We start from the raw sequence: 27,840 nt of genomic DNA, 5'->3' as shown, positions 1-27,840 counted from the left end.
AGCAGAGGTTACCATTTCGAATCTAGCAAGGAAAACACTTTGTGGTTTAAGAAGCCTCAAGCCAATTGTGGTAGGATGTTCTAAAGAAATACCTCTACCAAGGTGCTCAGGAGAACGCCTACTGGCACATCCAGCAGACCCACAGAGGCACACAGGCAGAACGTGAAAGTGTTGGCAGCAGTGAAGCCACAGCTGGAAACAGGTTTATCTGTGGTCACAGCATGCTCACGCTCACTGCTGAGTAGCTGCCAAGTTAGTCTGCTCCCCAAGGAAGCCATTCATTTCCCCCGGGCTGATTCTCTGGTTAGAAAGTGAACCCATCCATCCTAGCTACTCAGGAGGCTGAGGGCTGAGTCCCAGCTGGAAGCCAGACTGGGTAGAAAAGTCTCTAAGACTTATCTTCAATTAATCAGCCCAAAGCTGGGAGCTGCGGCCCAAAGGGTAGAACACCAGCCTGCAGCTCAGGGACGCCACCCAAGCCCGAGTTCAAGTCCCAGGATAAGAATAAATACACGTGTTAACACATTTGTGGAATAACTCACATCATCGAGGGGTGTAAAATTTTAAGTCCAGAAGAAGGCTGATTTCTTTGGAGTTGGCTTTATTTTGTGTCTTTTTTCCTCTTCCTCTTTTCCTTCAGCTTTGGGGACCAAACAGCCCCCAGGACAAGGCAGAGGTATCCCCAGTGCCCATTCTTGTCTATTTCTATCTGGACCAGCCTTTCTAAGAAAGGAAAGAGGAAGGAAAGAAGCAAAGCTTGAAGACAGAAAGAACCTTCACTGATGGGCTAGGCCATGCCCTATGCCCTGAGGGCCCTCAGAATGAACCCCGCCCCTCACCCCAGGTCCTGGCTTCCACCCAGACCCCTGGGCTCTGCCTGGCTAGGACTCAGAGAGGAGCTCACACTCCCACCCTTCGAGGGCACTCGGCTTGCAAATCCCCCCCACCCCTCCATGGCATTCATTTAGCAGGCTTGTGGAAACTAAAACTGTCCACCTAGGGAGGGGAAGTTCCCAGCGGGAATTCCTACCTCGGTGGCCAGGTTTACCCACAGTGAGGGGTAGGGGGGTCATTTGCTGGGCGGTGAGGGTCAGGGCGCACTCGGGAGCAGGTCTGTCTCCACTCGTCACGGCTCAGGGCCTGCGCCCCAGCCTGGATGGCCAGTTTCTGAGCCGGGGACCTGGCCGGTGCGCCCGCCCCGCCATGCCAAGCGGGGCCCCAGGGCCTCGAGGACACCGAGCGAGGTCCAATCCCACCCAGGCCACCCTGGTGCTTTGGACCCAGTTCTCCTCCGTGCCAGGCTGCATCCTGGGGGCCTCAGCGGACTTTCCATGGGGCTGATGGGGGCGCCTGTCAGGACGGGGGAGGGGAGGGAGGGAGGGGGGGGCCCTGGGCTTGGGAACCCAGCCTCGCCGGTCCAGCCTCGTCCCCATCGATCACGCGAGGCGCTCCGGGTGGGAAACCCTCCCTCCCCATCCCGCCCCGGACAGGTGAAGCGGAGCCTCGGGGGCGCCCGGGGCTGTGGGCACCAGCGCTCCGGGCCCGCGTGGGGCGCACCTGCCGGGGAATGCCCGGGGCGGGGGGGGGGGGCTCGAGACCCCTCCGCGGCAGGGATGCCCGGTCCGGCGGGCGCCAGGCCCAGGCAGGTGCCTCCCCACGCGCGATCGCGCCCGCGCCCCGTGCGCCCGGGTCTCCGGGTCTGCAGACGGCCGAGCTGCAGCGGAGTCGGGCTGCACACGTTTGGAGGGGGAGAACATGGATTCTGAGGCTGCAGGTCAATCCGCCCTTCGTCTGGCTGACCCCGGGGCGGGCGTCCCCGAGCCCCAGCTCCTCCGCCGGCCGGAGTTGGGGTGGGGGGCGCACGGCGCCACCCCTGCCCCGCACGTTGCACTCCGTGCCTTGGGTTCCCCGGGCGCGCACTTTCCCGCGGCGGTGCAAATCCGCAGGGTTACCGTCTCCCCCCCACACCCTCCCCAGTACGGGGAAGCCCGGCTCCGCTCCGCTCGGTTCCGGCCCCGCCCCGCTCCGCCCCGCCCGCCCGCGCTCCCCAGCCCCGCGGCTCCGCCCACCCGGGGGCTTCGCCTGCTCCCCCGGCGCCGCGGGCGGGCGAGCGAGCTCGGCCGGGAGGGGAAGGCCGGGGCGGGGAGCGGTGGTCGGGATCCACGTCCCCGTCCCGTCCTCCCCCGCCCCCCGACGCCGGCATGGTGCTGCTGCTGGCCGGGTCCGGGCCCGAGGGCGGCGGGGCGCGCTGTCCGTCCCCGCCGGCGCCAGCCGACCCCGAGGACGAGGACGGGCGCGAGGACGCCCCGAGCCTCGCCGCGGACGACGCCTTCTACCCCCCGGGCGGCGGGGAGCGGAGCGGCGCGGGCCGCGGCACGGCCGTCCCGGAGGCCGTCCCGGAGGCGGCCGCCCTTCTGCGCGCAGCCGGCGCCAACGACGTGGAGCTGCTGCGGGCGCTAGTGCGGCGAGGGCCACGGCTGGAGGAGGTGCAGGAGACGGATCGCAACGGCCGGGTAAGCTGGCCGACCGGGGCAGGGCTGCGGCTCCACGCACCTCCGCTGCCATCGTCCCCTGGGGGGTCCCCGAATCGGCCCCCGGACGCCAGCGCTAAAATCGGGGTGACGCCTCCTCCCCCGCGTCCGGTCCCTGTTCCCCTGCGCGGCCGCGGGGTCTGGGAGCCGCGTTCCCGGGCGGCCCCGGGGGTCCTGGCCCCCCTGCGTCCCGCGGACCCGACGGGGCGCGCGCCGGGGCGCACTGGGCTCGCGGCCTCGGGACGCGCGAGGCGCTCCGGAAAAGTTCTCTCCAGACGGTTCCAGGAGGGCTGGCGTTGGCACCACCTGCCACACGCTGCCGCCGGGGAGGAGAAAAGAATCGAGGGAAACCTCATTTCCCGGTCCTCACGGCCCGGCTCGCCGACTTGGAGACTGGTTGGGTCACTGTGTGTGTGTGTGTGTGTGGCGCGCATAGGAAGGGGGGAGGGTGGCTCACGCTTGAACTTGAACCCAGAGCCTTACTTGTCTCGGGTGTCAGGCAGGGGTGAGGGGCGGGGGGGGGGGTCCCTGGCCCTCTGCAACTGCTGGCACTGCCTGGCACTGGAGGGTTCCCCTCTCCTGCAGGTCTCTGCATGTCCCCAGCTGGCAGGCCCCTGGTGGGCAAGGCCAGTAGCCCCCTCCCTTGTCCTTGGATGGGTGGGGCTGTGTCCCCCCTCCCCTCCAGCTTAACCTAGTGAGTTTTCAGGCAGGAGTTTCAGATGAGAAAGTCTCTCCTTTCCACAGCAGCTGTGGGGGCTCAGGGACCCCCCACAAGGGCACAGGCAGTGGAGGGTGACTCTGTTCTGGGCAGCCTGGTCATTCATTTCCAGAGCACGGTGCTCCACTTTCAGCTCTCCTGCTTTTTGCTTTAATTTGCTTTCTTCATAGGCCAAAGTTAACATAGCTGAGAGAGGACGAAGAAGGGCCTGGACACTGGAGCGGCCGGTTAGCACATCTGGCCCCTTTGAAAGCTCCTGCCTCCTTGACAGAGGCACAGAAGGCTGTCACATGAGTCTCTCTGCCTCAGTTTCCTTTTTTTTTTTTTTTTTTTGCTAAAGACTCTCTTATTTGAGACGCAGCTCCACTTTTAGCTTTTTGCTGATTAATTGGAGATGAGAATCTTGAAATTTTTCTTCTCTGTGATCCTCAGGTCTCAGCCCCAGAGTAGCTAGGATTACAGGCATGAGCAACCAAGCCAGGCTTCATGTTCATTTTCCTGTCTTTCCTTCACCCACATCCTCCTTGCACAGTCGAGGGTTCTTTCAGATCTGATGTCTTCCTCATGCCAGGAAAAGCCATTCTTTCCTCTTGATCACCACCCTTTTGTTTCTCTGCTCAAAATCAAGTCATGGGCCAAAAGGCCAGGATCCTGAGTGCTTCTGTGTGGCTCAGAAGGAGCAGGGTCTGCATCCTGCTAACCTGAGACCTTACTGATGAAAAAAAAATAATAATAGCCTGTATTCTGGTTGGCCACTGAAAGAGCCAGGTAAGGACCCATGCCATCGAGTGTTTACTGCTGGTTAGAGGCTTCAAGAGTCATCCTGAAGTCCCTGCCTTGGATGTCCTAAAGGGTCAGGATGTTGGCCCTCCCAGGAGACTGCAGTGAGGGGGCAGGAGACTGCAGTGAGGGGGCAGGAGACCACAGACCTTTCAGTCATTTGATTTGGTGAGGCTGCTCATCTGACTCAGAGTAGCCAAGAAATAGGAAAGGGAACTGGCTCAGCCGCAGGCCGGGGTGTGCCTGGGGGCCCCCCTGCTCAGTCCTTCACCACCTGTGCATTTCTATTTTAGGGCCACTTGTAACCTTTCCTTCGCTTATCCCCTCCTGCACCAGCAGCCTGGATCTGGTGGGAGGGACTAACATTGTAAGCAGGGGGCGAGAGGCTGAGTGTGAGGCCTCACTGGGGACTGTGTGTGCCCTTAGGCAGTGGACAAGCATGTGCAAAGGCCCACTGGTCCTCAGACTTAGAGACAACTGACAACAGAAAAACGTTAGGAAAGCCCCAAAGCTTTGGCGTTGAGAGACAACTGCGTTGGTGAGTTGAGGAAGGGAAGCATTCTGTGACAGGTCAGGGGCTTCTGCTTAAAACTGTTCTTCCCTACCTCCCGGGTGGATAGACAATTGGAAGTGGATGAACTTCTTTTCCTGCCTTGCACTGCCCTCTCTCCAGCTCCCCTCTGCTGCTGGGGCAGCCCGAATCAGCCGTGGGAGAAGGAAGGACGTGTTTGTGCTGTGTAAACTGTGGTGGAGGGCAGCTTGCACGCAGCTCGTGAGCTGGCCCAGCCTGCGTGTGCACAGAACGGGCTCCTTAGTGCAGCACTGAGGCCTCTGGCTGGTGCGGAAACTCTGGGCTCACGTGGGCCAGGACTGCTGAGCATTCCCAGGGCCAGCATGGGACAAGGCCTGTGGTGATGGATGGGTCAGCTCTAGAGTGGACAGGGGCGGTGGACAGTGCATAGAGAGAACACTGGGGTAGGACTGAGGGTGTCTGCTCAGGTAATCTTGGGGTGGCCTGGGCTCTAGGCAGAGAAGTCAGTAAATGTCTGCCCACTCCTTCTCCCTCTCCCCCTCCCCTCCCCCTCCCCTTACCCCTCCCCGCTTCCCCCTCCCCCTCTCTTTTGCCAGTCCTGGGACTTGAACTCCGGCTGTGGGTGCTGTCCCTTCTGGCCTTTCTGAATCATTAATTGAAGATAAGAATCTCATGGACTTGCTTGCTCAGGCTGGCTTTGAACCGTGATCCTCAGATCTCAGGCTCCTGAGTAGTTAGGATTACAGGCATGAGACACTGGTACCTGGCTGTGTCTGTTTCTCTCTATTCTGACCGTAGCTTGATGTTGCAAGCCTGCAGCAGAGAGGCTTGCTTGCTTGTTTGCTTCCTTCCTTTCTTTTTGTGCCAGTATTGACTGAAGCTTTTACCAAGGACCTTGTGCTCTTGCTGGGCTTTTTGGCTCACCGCTGGCACTGTACCATTTGAGTTCCAAGTCCAGTATTTTGCTACTTTGAAAGCAAGTCTCGTGGACTTTCTGCCTATACTGGCTTTGAACTGTGACCCTCCACATCTCAGCTTCCTGAGTAGCCAGGATTAAAGGCAAGAGCCACCAATGGCTGCCTGACTGGTGCATTGAAAACATGTGTGTGTGTGTGTGTGTGTGTGCGTGTATGTATGTATGTGTGTATGTATGTGTACAGCCATCCTGGGGCCCTGTCCCTGAGCTTTTGTGCTCAAAGAATTCTGCTATTTGAGCCGCAGCTCCACTTCTGGCTTTCTGGTGGTTAATTTGAGGTAAGAGTCTCATGGACTTTCCTGCCCTGTAGTCCTTAGATCTCGGCCTCCTGAGTGGCTAGGATCACAGTAGAGTCACAGGGCCTGGCTGGCATGCTTTTACACAGCAGTGCTCTACGTGCTGGTCAGCTTTGCAATGCCAGAACAAAATGCCCAAGGCCATTACCTGGCAAGGAGAAAAGCGCTATTTTGGTTCATGGTTTTGGACCTACCAGTCCAAGACATCGAAGGCCTTTGGACAGCTCGTGGCAGAGCTAACTGCTCATCTCTTGGGGGTGAAAGCAAAGCAGAAGACAAAGTGCCTGCAGTCCTCCTTGTAAGGGATCCACTGTCCGTGGCATCACACTCCCCACCTTGTGACCTGGCGCCCTCCAGCTGGGTCTCTTCCCATCAGCCTACAGCAGCTGGTGGACAGCTCTGCTGTACTGTGTATGGAAGCTACCATGCCTGCAGTGCCTCGCCCAGTTGGTCCTGGCTGGCCCCAGCCACAGTGGACAGAGGACCACTGGGAGGAGGGGGAGTTGGGGTTCTTTCATTAGAAACCATGATGGTGGGGGTCTTGCCTGTTCCCTGGGGAGCTGCAGGCAACTTGAACATGAGCTTGCTCCCCAGTCACAGCTCCCGAGGATAAGAAATCCTTCCCATTTTCTGGGCGCTCATTACTTATTCATAAACATAAGGCCTAATTGTTACTGATGCCTGCAGTCAGAGCCAAGATGAACTGGCAGCACATCCCAGAAGAGGCTCGAGTGTAAATTGGCTTCTGTTTGGAAAGGATGCCACGTGCGAAGCCCAAGCATTTATTTACAGTTTTGTCTCATTGTGTTACCCCGGGTTAGTCTTGAACCCCCAATCCTTCTTCCTCAGCCCCCCCTGAATGCTGTGATTATAGGCATGTGTCAATGTGTCACTTGCCCCTAAGGTCTCATTCTTTTTTTTTTTTTTTTTTTGCCAGTCCTGGGCTTGAGCTCAGGGCCTGAGCACTGTCCCTGGACTTTCTCAAGGCTAGAGCTGTACCATTTGAGCCTCAGCACCACTTCCGGCTTTTTTCTATGTATGTGGTACTGAGGAATCGAACCCGGGTCTTCATGCATGCTAGGCAAGCACTCTACCACTAGGCCAAACTCCCGGCCCCTAAGGTCTCATTCTTTAATGGACATTCAGTGGTTCAGATTTTCTCTTGACTACCCCAGTTGGGTGTGGCAACTCCCCCCTCCTCTCTCTTTCTCTCCCTCCCTCCCCCCACCCCCACCTGTTTCTCTTTCTCTTTCCCTCTCTCCCTCTCCCCCCTCTCCCTACTTCCTTCCCTCCCCCCTCTCTCTTTCCCTCTCTCTCTCTCCCTCTCTATCCCCCTTTCCCTCTCCCCCTCTCTCCCCAGAAACACTCCTAAATCATGGGGCTTTAACTCCATGACTGGAGTTCAGACATGGGCGCTGTCCCTGAGCTCTTCAGCGCAAGGCTACCACTTTGAGCACAGCGCCACTTCTGATTTTCTGGTGGTTAATTGGAGATAAGAGTCTCATGGACTTTCACACCCAGGCTGGCTTTGATCCTCAGGTCCTCAGATCTCAGCCTTCTGAGTAGCTATGATTATAGGCAGCTTACTCCTAAGTTTTACAGATGTTATAAGATTGCTCCAGAATTTTCCTCTTACCCTTTGCTTAATTATTATTATATACTGATTTTCTCTATGATTTTGGGCTGTTTATCTAATCTGGATCTGTAATCTTTGCTATTTTATCACTTTTAGCCCTCCTGTTTGGTTTCCTTCCTGAGGCTTTGTCTTATAATTTTTATAATTCTTCTTGCAGCTTCACTTCAGGAAATTCCCCTGAAGTCTGATAAAGAATACTTTTTATTCTAATTTACATTATTTTTTTAACCCACGAGTTATTTAAGATTGTACTTAGAATTTCTTCAACATATGTTTTAAGCTGTATATATGAAAATAATTAGACATCATTTAGCGATCAAGGCGTATATGGTGCCATTTCTTTGCCTGTTTATCAGGTTCTTGAGACCCTGGAATCCTAAATCATGACACCGTAGGATGTTGAACCAAGATCCTCAGATCTATTGTCCAGGACAATAAACATGAGCCACTGGTGCTTGGCTCTAATTCTTTTGAATTAAAAGAATGTAAAGACCTGGTTAAGCTGCATAAAGGTAATAGGTTTCACATAAGGTCGAGAAGTAACACAGAGGTGGGATGTCCCCGCATGCATGTATATTGTGTGTGCATGCACACATGTGTCTGTGCATGTGTATGAGTGGGCCCATACGTGCTCTTGCGCCCTTGTGAGAGTCTGGAGAAGGCTCTCAGCTGTGGGGCTCCGTGTGTCAGCAGCTCCTTCTTGGAGATTTTAGATGAAGTTAGGTATTAGGACTTCTTAGTACACGTGACTCATGCCTCTCCTCCCAGCTACTCAGGAGGCAGAGATCTGAGGATCATGGCTCAAAGTTGGTCCGGCAGTAAAGTTCATGAGACTTTTTTCCCCAATAAGTAGTCCCCCCCACAGCCCACCAATCTGGAAGTGGAGCTGTAGCTTGACTACTAGAATGCTAGCCTTGAGCAGGAAAGCTTCGAGATGCATCCAGGCTCTGAGTTCAAGTCCCAGAACTGGCACAAAAAGCAAAAAAACAAACAAAAAAGAAATATTATTCCAACCGATAACTGATTTGCATTACATGTTTTTCCCCCATGACGCTGCCTGCCTTTGAGTGGAACACAGAGCTTGATGAGCAGAGATGCTCACTGGAGCTTTGGCTGGGCAGAGAGGGCACTGCCGTTCTGCCCAGGTTTGTGCAGCTGGGTGGGGATGGGTCCTGGCGTCTAGGTCAAAGTCTTGCTGGCCCTGAGGTCTAGGTCAAGGTCGTGCTATCACTCCCTGGAGGGCGGGAAGCGCTCCCCACAGCATCCTGGCATAGATGAGGAAGTTTCTCCTCGGTGCTGAGGGAGGCAGCTTTGAGTAAAGACCCAGAATTAGAGAAAGTCATGCTGTTCTCCAGTCTAGGAAAGAGCATTCCAGGCAGATGGAGCTGGAGGGAAAGTGTAGAATGTTCTAGAACAGTCAGAAGGCAGGGGCAGAGCAGCTGGGGAGCTGGCAGGAGGGCTGCTGGTTCGCTGGGGTCCCCAAGGGCTAGCCCCTCCATGCCCCCTGGTGGAGTGGATATGCCTGCCAGCGTGGACGCCCAGGCTCCCCTCAGCTGCAGAGAGACCCCAGAACTAGCCAGACTGCCCTGGGCTGTGGCTGGCAAGGAAGCCATGCGGTGCCCTCAGGAAGAGGGTACACCTGTGGGGTGTGGGGTGGATGGCACGGCCTCATGGTCCTTCGGTCAGGTCTGACCACTGTGTGGCTCCACCTTGGCCCTCACCGGAAGGGGCGTTCCGTCAGTGTCTTCTCATCCCAGTGCACAGCGCTGGTGGAGGAGGCTTGGAGCTGGAGGCCCAAGGATGGAGGAGCACCTGGAGGAGGGCCCTGGGCTGGGCAGGAGGGAGGTGCATCATTTAGAACTGACTGTCCATCTCCTGTAGCAGATTCAGATGTCATGGATCTTTCCAGGCCCCTGGCAGGCCTTCTCTAATCTGCTTACTGGGGCTGGAATTCGCAGCCTGGATGCCAGGCCTAGATGAGCTTTTGGGCTCAAGTCTGGCACTCTACCACTTGAGCCACAGCTCTGCTTTTGGCCTCATGGTAGTTATTAAGAGGTAAGAGTCGTCAGGCGAGGACCTGGGCTTTTAACTTAGAATGAGCGTGGCTGGGGCTTGGGACCATGTCTCCTTTGCTGGATTTCAGGGAGCAGTGACGTTGGGGTGTATGAAGGTTTTGTTATAAGAGGTGTGCCTGGTTTTGAAGGTATTGTGTTTTCCCTGTGAGGGATTGTACTCTAACAATCATCCTTAGATTTTTTTTTTTTTTTTTGCTCTGACCACAGTGAATGGTCCTGTTTATTAGATCATTTTACTCCTAACAGAACTGGGTGTAAATGGTGGAAAAAAGAGAAGTGTAAAAAGAGGAACACAAAATAGACCACCTTTACTATCCTGTTAATGAGAGTTAGCCTTTGCGTTTTCCTGGCTGATCTGTGCTGTGAAATATCTGTGATCATGTGTTCCTGCTTATCTACAAATACAGTTTTGGGGTTCTGCTTTTATTAAATAGCATAGTCTTAGACTATTTCTGCATCAGAAATACTTCATTTTCTTCTTCTTTTTAGTTTGCAACTGGGTCTTAGGTAGGTAGTCTACAGTGGTGTCGAACTCGGGATCCTCGCAAGGGCGGGATTACAGGTGTGCCTCAGGATGTCCATATGAGAATCTCAATTTTGAAGCCCATCTTCTCGGGTGTCATAGCTGTCTGCAAATCTGAGGATATTTTGGTTGTTTCCGCACTCTTGCTCTAAGAATAAATAATGCAGTGGATACTTTAGTATAGCTCATGTCAACTCTGAAGTCTTTGTGTTTAGATCAGCCCATTTTGCTGTATCCTTTCACACTAAACATTCAGTTTTTAAAATATTGAAATGGTTTGTTGGTCCTTGGATTATTCAGATTTTATCCTTGTGATAAAATGCTCAGATAATAAAGGTAAAATCAAAAGATAAAGAGAAGCATCATCTCAATGTAATTACATGTTTTAGGTATAACTTTTGAGACAGCTAATATGGTACATGTAACTCTCTTGTCTCCATAGCAACAAAGTCAGGGTGTCTTTCTACATTGGCAAATGCGACAGTACATTCTGTTTCCTGGATATTTTTATGTATATAACTTGTGACTTTCCGTGGACATTGGGGTATTTCTGGTGTATATTTCAGAAATAGCACTGTGATTCAGCCATGTCTTTGCACACTAATCATATTTCTTTCTCATGAAACTGGGGTCTTGAGTTTGGATCCAGGCAGTAGGATTGTTATAGAATAAGTCACCTGCTCCTCCCTGGGGCAGGACCAGACTTCTGTCCCCATCATGCCACCTGTGGCCATGTCACTTGTCCTGAACAATTCAGCAGGAAGTGACCCAAGTCATGTTTTCCTAGAATTTTTTTTTTTCAGTCATGGGGCTTGAACTTGGGGCCTGGATGCTATCCCTGAACAATTTCATTCAAAGTGAGTATTCTACCACTTTGAGCTACAGCTTCACTTCTGGTTTTCTGGTGGTTAACTGGAGATAAGAGACTTAGAGTCTTTCTGGCTCCAGCTGGCTTTGAACTGCAATCCTCAGATCTCAGTTTCCTGAGTAGCTAGGATTACAGGCATGAGCCACTAGTGCCTGACTTACAGCACCATCTTTCCCCTCTTTCAAGACTCACAATCTTCCAGGTGAATTCTCCTCGGTAACCCTAGGCCCTAGCAGGGAAAGCAATATAGAAAAGAGCTAAAGTTAGTCTATACTGGACATGCAGCATGAGCAGGAAGCAGCCATCTATTATATAAGCCTCTAGTTGGGATCACCTGTTACTGCACCATAACCTGGCTTATCCTGATCAACTCCGTGCATTGTAGAATAATTTCCCTTTGTAGAATGAGGTACCTTAATTGTTTTCATAACTCATGGTCTTATTTACTTTGGTCTCCTTCTGCCCTGTCCCCTGGCACATAATTCTTCATTAACACATTTTGATGCCATTTCTATCTTTATGTTCTAGAGGTGAAGTTGCTACCCAGAGCTTTCCTGTTCCCCTTCCTCAAGACCCAATAGTACAGTCCTGAGTTTCCACACTTAATCTTACTTAATCTTGTGTGCTGTTTGAGTCCACCAATCCTATTCTGCTATGAGAAACCACACAGGAAATGTCCTGGACTCCAGTAATGACCCTGATCGCTAACCATGCCTGTAGTGTCACCTGGCTCTTCCCTTCTCATTAGTCCTACGCGTGTGTGTGTGTGTGTGTGTGTGTGTGTGTGTGTGTGTGTGAGAGAGAGAGAGAGAGAGAGAGAGAGAGAGAGAGAGAGAGAGAGAGAGAAAGAGAGAGAGAGAGAGAGAGAGAGAGAGAGAGAGAGAGAGAAAGAGAGAGAGAGAGAGAGAGAGAGAGAGAGAGAGAGGGAGAGAAAGAGAGAGAGAGAGAGAGAGAGAGAGAGAGAGAGAGAGAGAGAGAGAGAGAGAGAGAGAGAGAGAGAGTGTTTTCCTGGGGAAGGCAAGGAGAATGAAAGTTCTTGGTAAGGCTCTCAAGCCCTGTTGTCTTAGAAGTCTGAGGACTCAGATGGCTTTTTGGGGGGGAGTTCTGGAGTCAGTTTTGTAGATCTTAGTGGAAGGGTCTCCTAGTTAAAAGTGCAAGTCCCTGGTGGCTTGTGCCTGTTTCTCTGAGAAATTTAAAATTTGTGTCTGGTCAGATTTCTTTCTTTTCTTTTCTTTTTTTGTTGGTTGTGGGGCTGGAATTATGGGTCTGGGCCCCGTCCCAGAGCTCTTCAGCTCAAGGCTACCATCCTGCCCCTTGAGCCGCCTTGCCACTTCCTGTTTTCTAGTGGTTAATTGGAGATAAGAATCTCAAGGTCTTTAGTGCCCAGGCTGGCTTTGAACCTTGATCCTCAGATCTCAGCTTCCTGAGTAAGCTAGGATTACAGGCGTGAGCCACCGGACCCTGCTGATTTATTTATTTCTCACTGTTCTCTGGCCTAGCTGCCATGCTTCAGATTGCTTTTTAATAGCCAAGTTTATGGAAGTGGTCATCTGAATTTTCTGCCAGTGCTTTTATGGTTGTGGATTTAGTGACTCAGTCTGGCCTAGGGTAGGAGATGAAGATCCAAACATACTGCTTTCCTATACGGCTATGGCTCTGGTCCAGTGAGGGATCTGTTTTCCTGTGGAGTCTTGAAATATAATCTTTATGGCAGAGCATATGGTGTCTCATTAATATTTTAATTCATATTACTTTGCTTACTAATGTGGCTGTCTATATTTTACATACATTTACCAGCTCTTCACTACTCATTTTAGTAAAATACTGTTCGTACTTCACGTTGGTATTTAATACACTTCTGCTGATATTTAAATGTGTCTTTGTATAAACTCATTGTGACTGCTTATTTTCAATTGCTTTTTAGCATGAGTTTTGAATTTTTCTTCTTTGAATTTCTTTTGTTTATTTTTTCTTTATGTGGTACTGAGGAATTGATCCTAGGGCTTCATACATGCTAGGCATAGCCTTCTACCATTAAGCCACATTCCCAGTCCATTTAGCATAATTTTTTTTTGCCAGGCCTAGTGGTTTGCAGTGAGAGCAGGAAGGGTGACAGAGGCTGCCCAGACTCCCGCCACTGCCTGTGCACGCAGTGAGCCCGCTCGGCTTTCAGCCACCCACACTTTCTTCTGTGGCACTTCTCTGCTGATGAGAAACCTAACATAGTTTTCCATATGTATTATCCCAAGGCTTTGTATAAATGCATGTATATGCATGAATATACGTTAGAATACATATTTTTAAAATATTTTTTGCCAGTCCCAGGGCTTGAACTCAGGGCCTGAGCGCTGTCCTTGGGCTTTCTCAAGGCTAGAACTCTACCACTTGAGCCTCAGCACCACTTCTAGCTTTTTCTACGTATGTGGTACTGAGAAATTAAACCCGGGTCTTCGTGCATGCTCGGCCAAACTCCCAGCCCCTAGAATACATAGTTTTTGAGACTGAGTATTCCTAGGTAGTCCAGTGTGGCTTAGAGATTGGTACATAGTCCAGGCTGGCTTCAGACTCAAGCTGCTGCCTGGCACATGCTGGGATTGCAGGTGGACGCCTCATCGGCTTTGGTTCCTGTAATACCAGTTCTAGACTATAATTCTCAACTCCTCCTATGCTAGGTGGGACGTTTTTAACTCTTCACCGTTTTCTTCCTATCTGCCTCTCATACTATCTTTTATTATTTATTTAAATGTTTATATTTTTTGCCATGCGAGGGATGGAACCCAGAGCTTTCTGATTACTAGGCAAGCCCTCCATCAACCGTTACATCCCTGGTCCTATGCTGTCTTCTTCCATCTCTTTTCCTGTGGTGCAATGAATGCCATATTCTAGACTCTCTAAGTAGGCTTTTTGAGTCTAGAAGTTGAAACAGGTAACATTCGTATTATCAATAATGAGAGTTATAAACCTGCCTTGTTGCAGGTTATCTTAGCTTCTTTCACTCAGCTTTGATCCATGTATTGTTGTTTATTTTTGGCAAAACTTTAGCTGTTAACTCGGTTTCTTTTAGAAAAAGCAAAACTGAGCTCCTCTTGTTACATTCCCGCCTTTGTGGATGGGGGTCACACAGCCCTCACTGCGCTCCCACCATGGTTTGGGGAGTTAGAATCGTGCTGGTGGACGCCCGGGCAACTTCCCTGCTTCTGGTTTGAGAATGGCGGAGAGCACCTGTAGTGGAATAACAGAACGGAAAGGGATGAATCAGAGGCAGTGGGGCTGCTGGAGGCATGGTAACGCCAGGCACCATCTGCGTGTGCAAATGCTTCTCATGAATGTCAGGTCCCTGGAGCTGGGGAGATGCATGGATGGGGAACTAACGGACTCTGCTGTGTGCCACCCAGCTGTGCCTCACCCAAGGGGGTTTCTTCCAGGATGTTAGCTGCCCACACGCTGGAGCAGTGTGTGTGTGTGTGTGTGTGTGTGTGTGTGTGTGTGTGTGTGTGTGTGTGTGTGTGTGCTGGGCATGATTTGCAAAGTATTTGTTCATTTTCCAATCAGTCATGTTGTCCTGTTTATGAAAAGAGGACATTTCTGGGAGTCGGAAGGATAAGCGCCATGCAAATGATTAGGTACTTTGAGTCTACTCCTGCATGGCAAGGTCAGATTATATTTTTATAAAAGCCAAACAAACATCACTGAGGATGGAAACGGTTTTGCATGCAAAGGAACATTCAGTGCATCAGTCAAGTGTGTATAGCTACAGACCTCCTCCTCTTCCTCCTCCTCCTCCTCCTTCCCTCCTCTTCTCCCCTCCCTCCTTCCTCCTCCCTCCTCCCTCCTTCCTCTTTTCCTCGTGGTGCTGGTGCTTGAACTAGAGATCCACATCTCTGGCCTTTTTTATGCTCTGGTTATTTTAGAGAGTGTCACTTTTTACCTGGATCAGGAAGAGCCAGTCCCCACGAGAGTCAGCCTGGAGAGGGCACCAGGCCCCGAAGAGGGCACGTGGCGCCATGTCTCTGATGAAGAAGGCTACCCTTCTGTTTTTTTTTCAGCTGTCCCAGGCCTCCGAGAAGGTGGCTCTTGTCACTGTCCTGCAGCTGATTCCTCTGGAGCACCTGTTCCCATATTCTTTTTTCTTTTGGTGAAGGTCCTGAGACTTGAACTCAGGGCCTGGACACTGTCCTTTACTAGTGATCTATTACTTGAGCCGAAGCTCCCACTTCCTGCCTTTTTGGTGGTTAATTGGAGATAAGAGTCTTAGGGGGTCAGGAGTTTGGCCTAATGGTAGAGTGCTTGTCTAGCATGCATGAAGACCCGGGTTCAATTCCTCGGTATCACATACACAGAAAAAAGCTGGAAGTGGTGCTATGGCTCAAGTGGTAGAGCTCTAGCCGTGAGAAAGCCCAGGGACAGTGCTCAGGCCCCAGGACTGGCAAAAAAAAAAAAAAAAAAAAAGTCTTATGAACTCTCTTGTTGGGTGTTTGACCCAGGCACTGAGCTGGCTCTGAACCTCAGTGTGGTTGCTTGTTCTGGTACACTGGGGTGGTAGAATATGAGTCTCTGCAGTGAGCCAAGCTCTGAGCACAGCTGCCAGGAGTTCTTGTAGCCAGGACAGCCTGTTGCAGGAACACTCCAAAATTCTGGGCAGAGGTGTGGCTCAAGTAGTAAGAGTGTGTGCTTCTCAAGCTAAATAAATATTATACACGCACGCATGCACATGCACACACATACATCCTTGGTTGAGTCCTTTTGGCTTGCTGGTTCTCATGCCTTTGTCCATTCTCCATTCTTCCATCCTTCCATCCACCCATCCACCCATCCTTCCATCCTCATAGGCTATTCAAGGTCTCTGGGAGACCTTGAGAGCTGATGCTCAAGTCTCCGCAGGGCGTTTTTTCCATTAGCTGGGGTGAGGCAGGACTCTAAGAATAACAACTTCCTGGCAGAAAATGAGGTAACAGGAAGGGAGTTCACTGATGGATGATGCCAGGAATGCAGACCTGCCAGACTGGGCGCCCTTGGGGACCTCGCTGACCACAGGTCGGGGGATGGGAGGGTGGCTCCAGGGCCAGGTGGCAAGATTAGAGATATCCTCTGGTGAGTGGAGGATAGGACAGGACTGCTGGCCAGGTGAAGAGTAAGATCACGCTTAGATAACTGTGATGGAGGTGTGGCTGGAACCTCCCTCCTCCCCCAAGGCAGAGGGAGCTTCCTGGACCTGAGCTTCCTGGACCTGGAGGGCTCTCCAGCAGGCACTGAGTGCCTGGTCCTGGAGAGTCTCCTGCTCCAGTGCAGGCAGTGTGTGGAGCTGGACTTGGGCTGAGGGTGCCTGCCTGGCTCGGGAGGTGGGACTGAAGTGGGGGGGGGCAGTGTGCCCTGGAGCCAGCTATGTTCTGTGTGCTGCATGGCACAGCCTGGACTTCTGGACTTTTCCACTGAGTGGAGAGAGACAGAGAGAGAGGGAGGGAGGGGCATTCAGGAAGTGCCATTTTTAAGGGGGAGGAAACATGAGAGCTGGATTGCTGTCCTGTGAAGGAGTGTGGCGTTGGAGAGGAGAAGAGGGGGCAGAGGAGAGAAGGCAGGGAGGGGGTCAGTGTGTGTGAGGGCCATTCCGGTGGGGTTGGGCGCAGAGAAGGGAGGCACTGGTGTTGGGTGGGAGGTGTGCAAATTCTCCCCGAGCACACTGGTGGTCTGCACATGGGCATTACAGTTTTACACTAGTCCCCAAGTCCAGTGACAGCAGAGGGAAGCCTAGCCCATCCCCCCCCACATCTGGGGCTGACAACGCGAAGAGCCCCTGTGCAAGGTGGATCCCTCCACTTTCATGTTGTCTTTCTTGTGTCTGCCCCCACTTCCCTAAAATATTACCTGCAGAGACCCCGTTTCCAGACAAGCTCTTATTCACAGGGTTAGGATCTACCCCTCGAGCCACACTGGTTATTTTCAAGACAGGGTCTCGCTTTAGGTCCTTCTTTGTGCTTCCTCACGTTGCTGGGATGACAGCCTTACACCACCACAGCCTGCCACTGGCTGGATGAACTCTTCCCCAGCCCTTGAAATTGACATGTTCTGACCTCTGACTCCCAGTTAACTAGGATTACAGGCCTGAGCCACCGCGCCCGGCCTTGTGGATAGGTTTTTCAAGCAGGGTTTGGCCATGGAGCGCTTTTGTCCTGAGAAGTCTGGGATCCTTGCTTCTTCCCTCGAGAGGGGCAGATGGATCCAGGCTAGGAAAAAACAAAAAGCAAACCATGACAACAAAATGCCCGCATCCCTTAGCGTTAATTACACTGGCTAATAGGAACTGCTTACTCACGTCGAATGACGTTGCAGACATGTGCATTCCTCCATTGGTTGTTAGATTTCTGGCCCTGGTGCATTTGCTAAGAGTGTTGCACTTCTTTGCTGTGTGTGTGTTTACACTTTTTGGTGTGTGGGCAGTTCAAGACAATGTGTTTGAGGTACAGCAGAGTTATTGTGTGTGTCACGTATTCTTTTGTTGCTCAGCAGTTTTCCTAAGTTTGTATCTAGCAGGATTTGGACTGTCTTGTCTGTCTCTCTCTGAGGCAGGGTCTCATTGTGTAGCCCAGGCTGGTCTTGAACTCGCGAGTCTCCCACTTTACACCCCACCGTCCCGTGAGCTGGGATTATAGGTGTGTGTCATCATAGCAGCTTATTCAGACACTTGCTATTTGCAACTGAACTCCTCTACATCAAGCCTTCTGTACAGTCTCGGACCTTCCTGTAGGCATCCGTGTGGTTTCTGTTGGGGGCGGATCTGGAGGGGATCTCTTGGGTCATAAAGATGTGCATGTACCAGTTTCCAGGGTGGTGACCCCACTCTCCACCCCCTCTCACGGGGAAACCCAGAGTTCCACACCCTCGCCAACATTTGGTATTGCCAATGTCTTTCATTTTAGCCATTCTGGTGGATGCATGTGGTATCTCTGTGGGTTTACTTTGCATCCCTCTGATGAATCATTGTATCAGGTACCTTCACATTTGGAAAAGGTTATAATTTAAATTGTTTTACATTAAAAAAAATCACGTGAGGAGACATTAATAAACACCTGCAAAGCAGACATCCTGAAGAGAGCCGAGATGGCGGGTTGCGGCTGCTTGCTCTGATGGCTCTGAGTCAGACTTGTTCGTGTCATTTCTATCTCTGATCACACATGAGTTGGCAGCTTGTTTTTCTTAAAGCAAGCAGGGAGGGGGTGTATATTTAAAGAATATTTTGAGCCTAGAGAAAAAGGGCAAGGCTGGCCTCACCCACCTGGAGCCAGGTGTATGGAAACGAAGGGGATCCAGCTCCCCACTGAGATGTAATCAGGACCCTCCTCCTGTGTCCCCCCTAGCCAGGACACATCAGACTCCAGGACTCAATCCCTGCTGCCACTCCATGTTGCCTCCTGGCCCCGGGGGCATCTTTCTGCAGTTTGAGCACAAAGGCTCAGCCTGACTCCATGCCATCTTCCCCCCCACCCCCCAGGCATCCCAGGCTGATTGAGTATCATCATTGTTTACTTCCTGCCACACAGGGAGCTTCCTGAGAGGAAGGGCCTCAGTGCTGATCTTTGTCTGCTCAGTGCCCAGCCAGGCCTGGTACGCTGCAGCACCAGCGTAGAGGGGGCCCATGTTTGGAGGTTAGGGGGACCCTTCTCCAGGGGACACATTTCTATGGAAATCTTCTAAGTCTAGGTGGGTGTGACTACACCTGTTCACTCTAAACCCATGAGGCAAATGTCTGCCGTCACATTGTGTGATGTGACACTGAGGTCATCGCACCATGGGTCACGTCTGTAAACCAACATTTGTGAGGACATTGTCTTTAAGAAAGCTGTAGAGGCACCCGTGGCTCTGTCATCCTAGCTACTGGGGGTCTGAGATCTGAGGAGGGAGGTTTGAAGCCACCCTGGTCAGGAAAGTCTGTGAGACGCTTATCTCCACTGAACCACCAAAAAGCTGGAAGTAGAGCTGTGGCTCAAGAGATAGAGCACTTAGCCTTGAGTAGAAACGGCAAATAAGAGCACAGGCCTTGAATTCTAGCTCTCATTTCATTGTGTGGTTTTTCACACAGCCTGTGAGATTAAGTGGGAGATGGAAGCTTCGTTGGAATTTTTATTGCCTAAACTTTGTACTTTCTGATGATTAAATGGTACTTTTTACTAAGAAAAAAAAAATAGAGGTCCTAGATCACTTCATTGGTTAGCAATGGTCTCTGTTGAGATCCTGGTCCCTTTCTTGTTGCTTTTTTCTATGCATTGTTAGATTCTGTTTGAAGAATTGTTGGTTAAAGTATATCTGCTTCTACTTTATATTACTATTTAATACTCTTCTCATGACTGTGCCTTAGGAACTTTTTTTTTTTTTTGCTTTTTTTCCTCTTAATTTCAAAAAGAACATTTTGGGGGTGGGGAGCCCATGTTCTCATGACTTCTAAGGACAGATGAGTTGTGTTTAGTGCCCCACAGGGAAGTTTTATTCATAGCTGTTTGGGGAATTTATTATATTGAACGGCACCTAGCATGCGTAACAGCTAGCCCGTATCTATGATTATTAGGACAGTAGTAATGATAATCACCTCCCTCCACATAAGTTTATGTGACCGTAGCGCAGTGAGCTGGTTCTCAGGACAGATGTGAGACACGTGCTGGTCTGTGCAGGCCCCAGGAGGCTGTGTGTGGCTCTGCTGCTGGCCCCTCAGGACGTGATGTGGCACCTGAGTACCCATGGATAGCCTGGTGGCAGGAGGGACGTTTTCACTGATTTTCTCCCATAGTTTCTGTGGCTCAGGAACAACTGGATGAAGGTAAATAATGGTTAAAACACATTGATGGAAATACGACTGTGAAACTCCTTTGTGCAGTTAATAGACACTAATGAAAGAAAAGACTTTGACTGCCACTGCAGGAGGACTTGGTGGTGGCGATGTGTCCCCTTCTAAAGCCCCTCCTCACCGCTGGTGTGGGCTGCTGGCTCCCTTCTTGGGTCACCCTGCGGGGCTGCCCACTGTCTGGGGGGCAGGGTGGCTGGTATCTGCCAGAGCCAGTGATAGGGAAGGTATGGGCAAAGGGGCCAGTATCAGGAGACAGACACCCCTGGGCTGTCTTGCAGGCTGTGGCCATTGCCAACATTAGCCATGCACAGTGGAGATTTGCCTAAGAGGTACTGGAGTTTTCAGCCATGATTTCAGGCTAAGAACCCTCCTCCCCTAGCCTTTGGACCCAGCAGGTCTGAGGGAGGTCAGGAGGTCTTCTTATGCCATAGTATCCTGCCCTGGCTGCAGGGAGAGGCTGAGGAGAATCTGAGCCAGCAGGCCTAGTTGGGTTTCCCGTCTTTAGACATCTTCAGTGTGGGAGCAGAGGGAAAGGCGTTAGTTGCTGAGGAGTAAATAGGAGAGGCATATTGCAGCCAGGCCCCATGGCTTTCACTTAGAATCCTCCTGCGTGGGAGAGTAGAGGATCACTGTTTGAAGCCTAGCAGGACAGAAAAATCCAGGAGATCTCAACGCTAACCACTGAAGAGTCACTGGGCAGATCTTAGCCTAGGCGCTGGCCCAGGCAGGAAGGGAGACCCTATTACAACACCAACACAACACAGCAAAAACAAGAGGACCAGAGTTCAGACCTCAGTACCACCAGAGGACAAAAGGTCTGTGTGTGACACAGAATGGTATGGAGACAGGGCCCAAGCTTCCGCCTGTGCTGTTGTGCCATTTCAGTACGTACTGTTTATTTAAGGAACAGAACTGAAGTTCTGTTTTCTTGACATGTTGTATTAACTGTGTACATCTAAGGTAGAAACCCCAGACTGAGCGGCTGATGAGGGGGTGCTAGCATGACTGCCTTCAGGTAGAGGTGAAGGACAGATTAGACAGATTAGAGATTATGGAGCTCTCTCCCTACCTTCCTCCCTCTCCCCCTCCTTTCTCCCATCTCTCTCTTTCCACACACACACACACACACACACACACACACACACACACACACACACACACACAGATACACAGGTGCGAGTACATACGCACAAGAAGGTCACCCACAGAGGGATCCTGCCCCATCCTCTCTCTGCTGCAGTTACTACATTTTCACTTGTCCTGTTCGGGAGCCCTTTCCTGTCCTCACCTGTGAGTCCCTCATCCCCAGTCCTGTGACCTGGCAGTGGCCTGGAATGTACTAACGAACCAGGATACTCTGGGGTTGTTGCAGATGTAGATCTTTCCACCTACTTCCTATTTGAAAATGAATCCCTGGAAGGTGCTCTCAGGCCCCCTGGTTTATTGGGGGGGGCAGGGAGCTAGCCCGGGCTGTCCCCATGTCTGGGGTAAACGCTGGCCTCACTGAGGGGCCTCGGAAGCTTCATTTCCTTGCTGGAATGTAGAAGCAAGACGAAGCCTGCAGCTCCTGCTGCCTGGGCCAGCCTGGCCCCAGGGCCCCCAGCGTCGGCCCAGCTGGCAGGCCCTGGCTCGCTCCAGTCAGCAAATACACACGGTGTGTGGGTCCTGCCTGGGAAGCAGAGGGACAGGACTGGATCCTTGACCTGACTTCTGCTTTGCCAGCTAAGGAGGAAATATTGTTGGGCACTGACAAACCTAGCTATTCAGGAGGCTGAGATCTGAGGGTCACAGTTCAAAGCCAGTCCAGGTAGGAAAGTCCATGAGACTCTCTCTCTAATGAGCCACCGAAAAACAGGCGCAGGTCGGTAAAAGTCTTGAACAAAAAAGTCCAGTGACAGTGTGAGTCCCAGAGCTCATGCGTCGGTACCAGCACAAAAACAAGCAGGAGGAAGGACCAGGAGCTGTGGCTCACACCTGTAGTCCTAGCTACCACCATCCAAGGATCGCAGTTCAAAGCCAGCCTGGGCAGGAAAGTCTGCGACTGGATTTAAGCACCAAAAGAAAAAAGAGTTCAAACCTAAGGACGGATACACATAAAAGAAATGAATAGATCATAACTACAGTCCTCTTTTTTTTTTTTACCAGTGCTGGGACTTGAACTCAAGGCCTAGGCATTGTCCTTGGGCTTTCTCAAGTTCTGTCACTTGAATCACAACACCACTTCCAGCTTTTTTCTGTGTAGGTGGTACCAAAGATTTGAACCCAGGACTTTCATGCATGCTAGGCAAGCACGCTACCACTAGGCCAAACTCGCAGCCCACCTCCTCATTTTTTGAGGAGTGCAAGTCACGCAGCGCTCGTTGCAATGACATAGTGTTAAAGGCCTGATCTTCTGGAGTGGCAGCTGTGGACGCGTGGCGGTCGTAAGTACACGCACTATTCACACATGCACATACATGCACATGGGATGGGCTGCGTGTATTGTGATAACACACCTAATTTCAGTAGCTCGAGTAAGAGGTGCTTATGCTCCATGGCTCCATGGCCTGATGGCACCTCGTCCCCAGCCAGACTGAGCTGTCTTCTTGGAGCATCACAGGCTCAACACAGGCACAGTCATGCACCGTCTCTCCCAGCTGACGCTTTGCAAGCACGCAGCCTGTCATCTGAACCCACATTTCATCACCTAAAGCCAATCAGAGCTCCTGCAGCCGAATCCTGAGAAGGACACAGCGGGTGTGAGCCTCCTGTGTAGAGGAAAAGGAATGGGTGGCGGGGAGCAGTGCTAGTGATTAGAGCCCTGGCCTGTTCCCTCCTGCTGTTCTTCCCCCTCCTCCCCCTCCTCCCCCTCTCCCCCTCCTGCCTCTTCCCTCTCCCCTCCCTCCTCCTCTCTCTCTCCTTCCTCCTCCTCTCTCTCTCCCCCACTCCTCCCCTTTTGTATTTCCCCATCTTTCCCTGGCCTCTGCTCGCACCCAGGTCTGTGGTTATCTTTCCCATGCTGGAGCAAAGCCAAAGACAGGAGCGGATGGAGGACATGGCCCGGGGCATCTGCATTTTTTGCGTGTTTCTTTTCTTTTTGTCAGTTGTGGAACTTGACCTCTGGGCCTGGGCGCTACCCCTAAGCTCTCGTGATCTACCCTGTTGAGTCTCGCAGTACCATTTCCGGTTTTCTGGTGGTTAACTGGAGATAAGAGCCTCAAGGTCTTTTGTGCCCAGGCTGGCTTTGAGCCTTGATCCTTAGATCTCAGCCTCCTCAGTAGCTAGGATTATGAGCCGTGGGCACCTAGCTTTTTTGTGCACTTTCTTATCCTTCCCTCCAGCTCCCCCCCCCCCCCCGCATTTTCCTGACAATCTTGAGAGGTTTCATACTGCTACCATCCCACCCCCAGGCAGAGCTGGAGTCGTGGCTCAAGTGGGACAGTGAAAACCCCACTACGACCACTCCCCAATAAAAGGAGGTACATGGCTATAATTCCAGCTACATGGGAGGATCAGGGTTCACAGACAGTCTGAGGGGGAATGAAGGGAGATGATGGTGGGCGTCTGGAAGGCTGGAGGGGAGGAGGACCACAGTCTGAGGCCTGTTGGGGACGGAAGTGTAAGACCCTGATGAAACGGTGGTACTGTTCAAGTGGTGGGGAGCATCTTCCTAGCAAGTTCATGGCCTGCAGTCCAAACCCCAGTCCCAGCACCACCACAACAAAAGGAAAATTGGGTGGCAAATGAAGAAATGAAGTGGACAGTGCAGAGAAAGTAACCACAAGTCCCTTTGTGGGAATCAGGACCTTTGGGTCCATCCAAGAGCTCAGCCACAGCAAAGAAAGTAAAATGTAGCATTGGATTTTGTGTTGATTGCATGTTGAAATGATAATATTATATATATATAGATATATGTTATTAGGATTAACTTGTTCTTTTTCTTATTTAACTATTGTTATTCTTTTGGGAGGTTTTTAAATAGGGCTTCACTTCTTGCCTAGACTGGCCTGGGTCTTGATTTTCCTATGAACACTAAAGGAAAATAGATGTGTCCCACTGTGCCTAGCTTTTTTTTTTTTTTTTTTTGCCAGTCCTGGGCTTGAACTCCGGGCCTGAGCACTGTCTTTGGACTTTCTCAAGGCTAGAGCTCTACCACTTGAGCCTCAGCACCACTTCTGGCTTTTATCTATGTATGTGGTACCAAGGAATTGAACCCAGATCTTTGTGCATGCTAAGCAAGCACTCTACCACTAGGCCAAACTCCTGGCCATATGCCTAGCTTTTTATTGGTCAAGATGAGGGGGGGTCTTGGGAACTTCCTGCCTATGCCTTGAGCCACCAGGCTCCCACTTGCTGCCTTATAAATATCTATGGTTAGGGGCATGAACCACAGCACCCACCTTGTTCTTGTTTCTATTAGTGTGCTCATAGAAGATTTTCAGTGACATTTGTGGTTCCCAGTATATTTCTTCTAGACAGTGCTTGAATCTGGACTGATCAATGAAGAAGAAGCCAAATAGGAAAAGGGTAGAGGGAACCAATAAATCACTAATCAAAGAGGAAATCTAGACAGACTTGGGTCTTACTAGCGATCTGGATAATGCAGTTTTAAAAGAATGTGCCGTTTCTACGCATTGGACTAGTGAGACTGCAGAGGTGCTGGGTGTGGCAAGATGGGAGGAAGCCTGAGTAGATCGGAGGAAGCACAGGTTCTGTACCCCACAGGGGTCACAGCCAGCTGTCACCCAGCTACTCCAGGTACCTCAGTGGCTTTCTCCTGGGGACAGACAATTCTGCTTCCCATGGGATGTGTGGCAATGAACGGAAGTGTTTTTGATCATGGAAAACCTACAGGTAGAGGATGGCGCGGGCATTTGGTGTGCAGAACTATGCCCTGGTCCCGCCCTGGGAATAGGCTTGGCCTGGGTAGCAGGTATGGGACCCACACAGAAGAGGATTTCCTAGGATTATTTCCAGCGTGGCTTCACAAGAGGACATGGAGGGTTTTGTTTGGTTTTGTTTTTCAGTCATATGGGGCCTGAAATTGGAGGTCTCAGTGCTTGCTTGGCATTTTTGCTCAAGGCCAGTCAGTGGTCTACCACTTGAGCCACAGCTCCACTTCCGGCTTTCTGGTGTTTAATCGGAGATGAGTGTTTCATTGACTTTTCTGCTCCTTCTGGCTTCCAATCATGATCGTCGTATCTCAGCTTCTTGAGTAGCTAGGATTACGGGCATAATCCTGGAAGAGACAAAAGGTCTTTATTCCAAAGCTCTGTTAATTGGCAACTGAGGAAGTTTGCAAATGACAGTGTCTGTTAGACTGGGGGAGTGGATGGCCTGCAAAGAATGCATATTCTGATTTTTTGTAGTAAATATGAAAAAAATGAGTAATTAGGAGAGAGGTTCCATTGTATTCAATATGTTTTATTTATGGTACGGCAGTCAATCATACAAAATTAGAGTAAAAATTCATCCAGAGAAGAGCCATGCATGGCCCCGGAAGGGTCCCAGCGTGCTTGAGTCAGCTGTGGACCGGCAGGGTAGGGTTAGAAAACTCCAGTTTACGAAGATCTCAGCCCCAGACCCTCCACCTGCTGCTCTCTTTGGAATTATAGGACCACAAAACAGCACTGTAAACATAGGACAAGCCACTTTGAAGGATGCTTGAGCTAGAAGATTCTGGTAGCTTTTTATCGAGTTGATTATACTGTGGTACAAATGTCAGTGTTAACTATTAGTGGTTATTCTCTAGAATGTTAAAAATGGGAACATTTGTGAGTTTGCTTGAGAAGAGCAATTGAGAGTCTTACTGAAGTAGCAGGGAGGGTTTGCCATGAAAAATCAATTTATTTTAAGAGTCTCACAATGTCACCCAGGCTGGCCTGGAACTTGTGGTCCTACGAGGGCTAGAGGGTATATGCTCAAAAACACATTCTTTTTCCAGATCTGCTCATTAATAATCTGGGCCCACTGTGGGCTGCTCTGAACTTCAACCTGACACCCGCTATGAGGTACTGACCGACAGTGGCCCTGGCTCTCTGGTACTTGTCCTGGGTTGATTTTTGTCATCTCCCTGTACCCACCTGTCTGAGGCCGTGGCTAGAAGTCATGCCAGCTGTGGCTTATAAATAGTGGAGATTTCTTTGTGTAGTTCTGTAGGCTGGCAGTTGGAGCTCAAGGTGTGGTGGGTTCGGGGGGAGGGTCTCTGCCCCTTTCCTGCAGATTCCACCCCGCAGCCACCATGACATGGATGAAAAATGGCTCACGTGATAGTGTTTTTGCCCATGAGAGCAAGGAACAAGTTGAATGGACAGACATAATTAAACTGAAGGAATCTTTCCATCCTCCATTTTTTTTTTTTTTGTCATCATGGGGCTTGAACTCTGAGCCTGATACTGTCCTTAAGCTCTTCAGCTCAAGACTACTGACCTAGCCCCGGGCCTGGGCGTTGTCCCTGAGCTCTTCAACTCAAGGTTACTGCCTTACCTCTAGAGCCACAGTGCCACTTACGGGTTTATGATGGTTAATTGGAGATAAAGAGTCTCAGGTTCTTTAGTGCCTGGGCTGGCTTTGAACCTTGATCCTCAGATCTCAGCCTCCTGAGTTGCTAGGATTATAGACGTGAGCCACCTCTCCCAGCTTCCATCCTCCACTTTTAAGGGGCTATCCATAGGGGTTTGCTTGAGGCAGGTTTTGGTTATAGGTATAAGACCCCATCCTGAGGGTCAGGTCGCAGGCTGTAAGGAAGCAGGAAGATAAGTCCACAGAGGCACTCATCACCCCACAAAGACACACGATAGGGTGATGCCCACTGGCATCAGGCATTCTCCATGCACCCCACAGGCTTCCCACAGGCTTCTCTCTCTGAGGCCCTTCTGTGGGTTCTAATCTCATTCCTCTTGGTGCCGCCCTCCTGGGGGACTCGACGGAACTGATAAACCATCCTTTGTCGCAGAGCTACACAAGTGAGTGCATTAGTAAGTTAGGAAGGTTCCTATTGTGCTTGGTGATAACCCATTTCTAAGGAGCTGTGGCTATGAACCCTTTAAGGAAAGAGAGCAAAAGAGATGTAGGGGTTATCACCTCACACGAATGAGGAATCTCGAACCCACGCAGCTGAGGCTGGATCCAGCTGTTCCTCCAGTGGCCCCCGGGGCTGGGTGTCTTATCTTTCCACTGGGTCATCCTCCCTGGGGATGGCTCCAGCCACCATCTTCCTCTAGAGGCACCATGGCGGCTGGGCCCTGCACCTCCCTGTTTGCCGCACTGCCAACCGCGGCCGAGGCAACTCTGCGTGTAGCAGCCGCCCGGACTGCCTTGTTTCTCATTGGCTCTGTTAGGCCGCATGCTTCTTCCCCGGACCAATGGCTGTGCTCAAGGAGGAGACTGGCGTAGAGTGCTGGATTGGAGATGGTCAGTCCCCAAAGAATGAAGTACTTGGACTTGAACCAAGCAGACAGACGCTTGTGGCCACCATCACCCCCTAGAGTTGGTGTGGAAATCTACCCAAGTAAATGACGTGAAGCCAATAGAGAAGACACTGTCATTATACACAAAGCCAGTCCCTCTACTCAGTCTTAGGAGAGTCAGCGTTGACACACGGCTTCCTACATCATCTTTCCAGCTCTGTTCTTGGGCCTGAGAAACAACTATCTTAGCTTCAGATAACAGCCATACTGCCCCACGGTTCTGGAGCAGTCACAGTGGCGGGGGTTGAGCTGCACTCTTTTAATCCAGCCCGGTCAGCCAGCCATTGGCCGTCCTTGGTGACCCCTAGATTGAGGAGACCCCCCTCACCTCCCGGCCTGCAGCCACAGACAAGCCATTTGTCTCCATGTCCGCTCATCATCATCAGAGCCCCCTGGGACCTAGCTCCTGGGGTCTGGAGGCACAGCCCATCAGTGTCACCGCTGCACATACTCAGTGGTGTGCAGATGTTGCCTGCAGCAGCTCTTCCGCCTCTGGTTGTGGAGCTGTCCAGCCAGGGCAGCCACCCAGACTCTGCCCTCCCCTGGCACCAGGGAGAACCCGCAGCTGCTCACCCTGCTCTGGAGGCATGGGGGGGGGGTGTCTCAGGACCTTTGTTGTGACCT

The 27,840-nt window shown here is 51.3% G+C and overlaps 1 protein-coding gene across 1 annotated transcript in view; it reads left to right on the top strand.

Annotated features, from left to right (window-relative positions):
* The first annotated feature begins 2,138 nt into the window (after positions 1 to 2,138).
* The window catches only part of Ankrd33b (ankyrin repeat domain 33B), a 50,585-nt gene continuing 24,883 nt past the window's right edge, over positions 2,139 to 27,840 (top strand). The window contains exon 1 of the mRNA XM_090331182.1: positions 2,139 to 2,513. Coding sequence (XP_090187308.1) covers positions 2,202 to 2,513 — 312 coding nt within the window. The 5' untranslated portion in view covers positions 2,139 to 2,201. The remainder of the gene's footprint in view (positions 2,514 to 27,840) is intronic.

This window comes from Megascapheus bottae, chromosome 4 (assembly GCF_031878675.1).
Source record: "Megascapheus bottae isolate mThoBot1 chromosome 4, mThoBot2.hap1, whole genome shotgun sequence".
NCBI classification, from domain to species: Eukaryota; Metazoa; Chordata; class Mammalia; order Rodentia; family Geomyidae; genus Megascapheus; species Megascapheus bottae.
The sequence above is the reverse complement of the archived record's forward strand: the minus strand, read 5'-3'. Positions and strand labels throughout refer to the sequence as shown.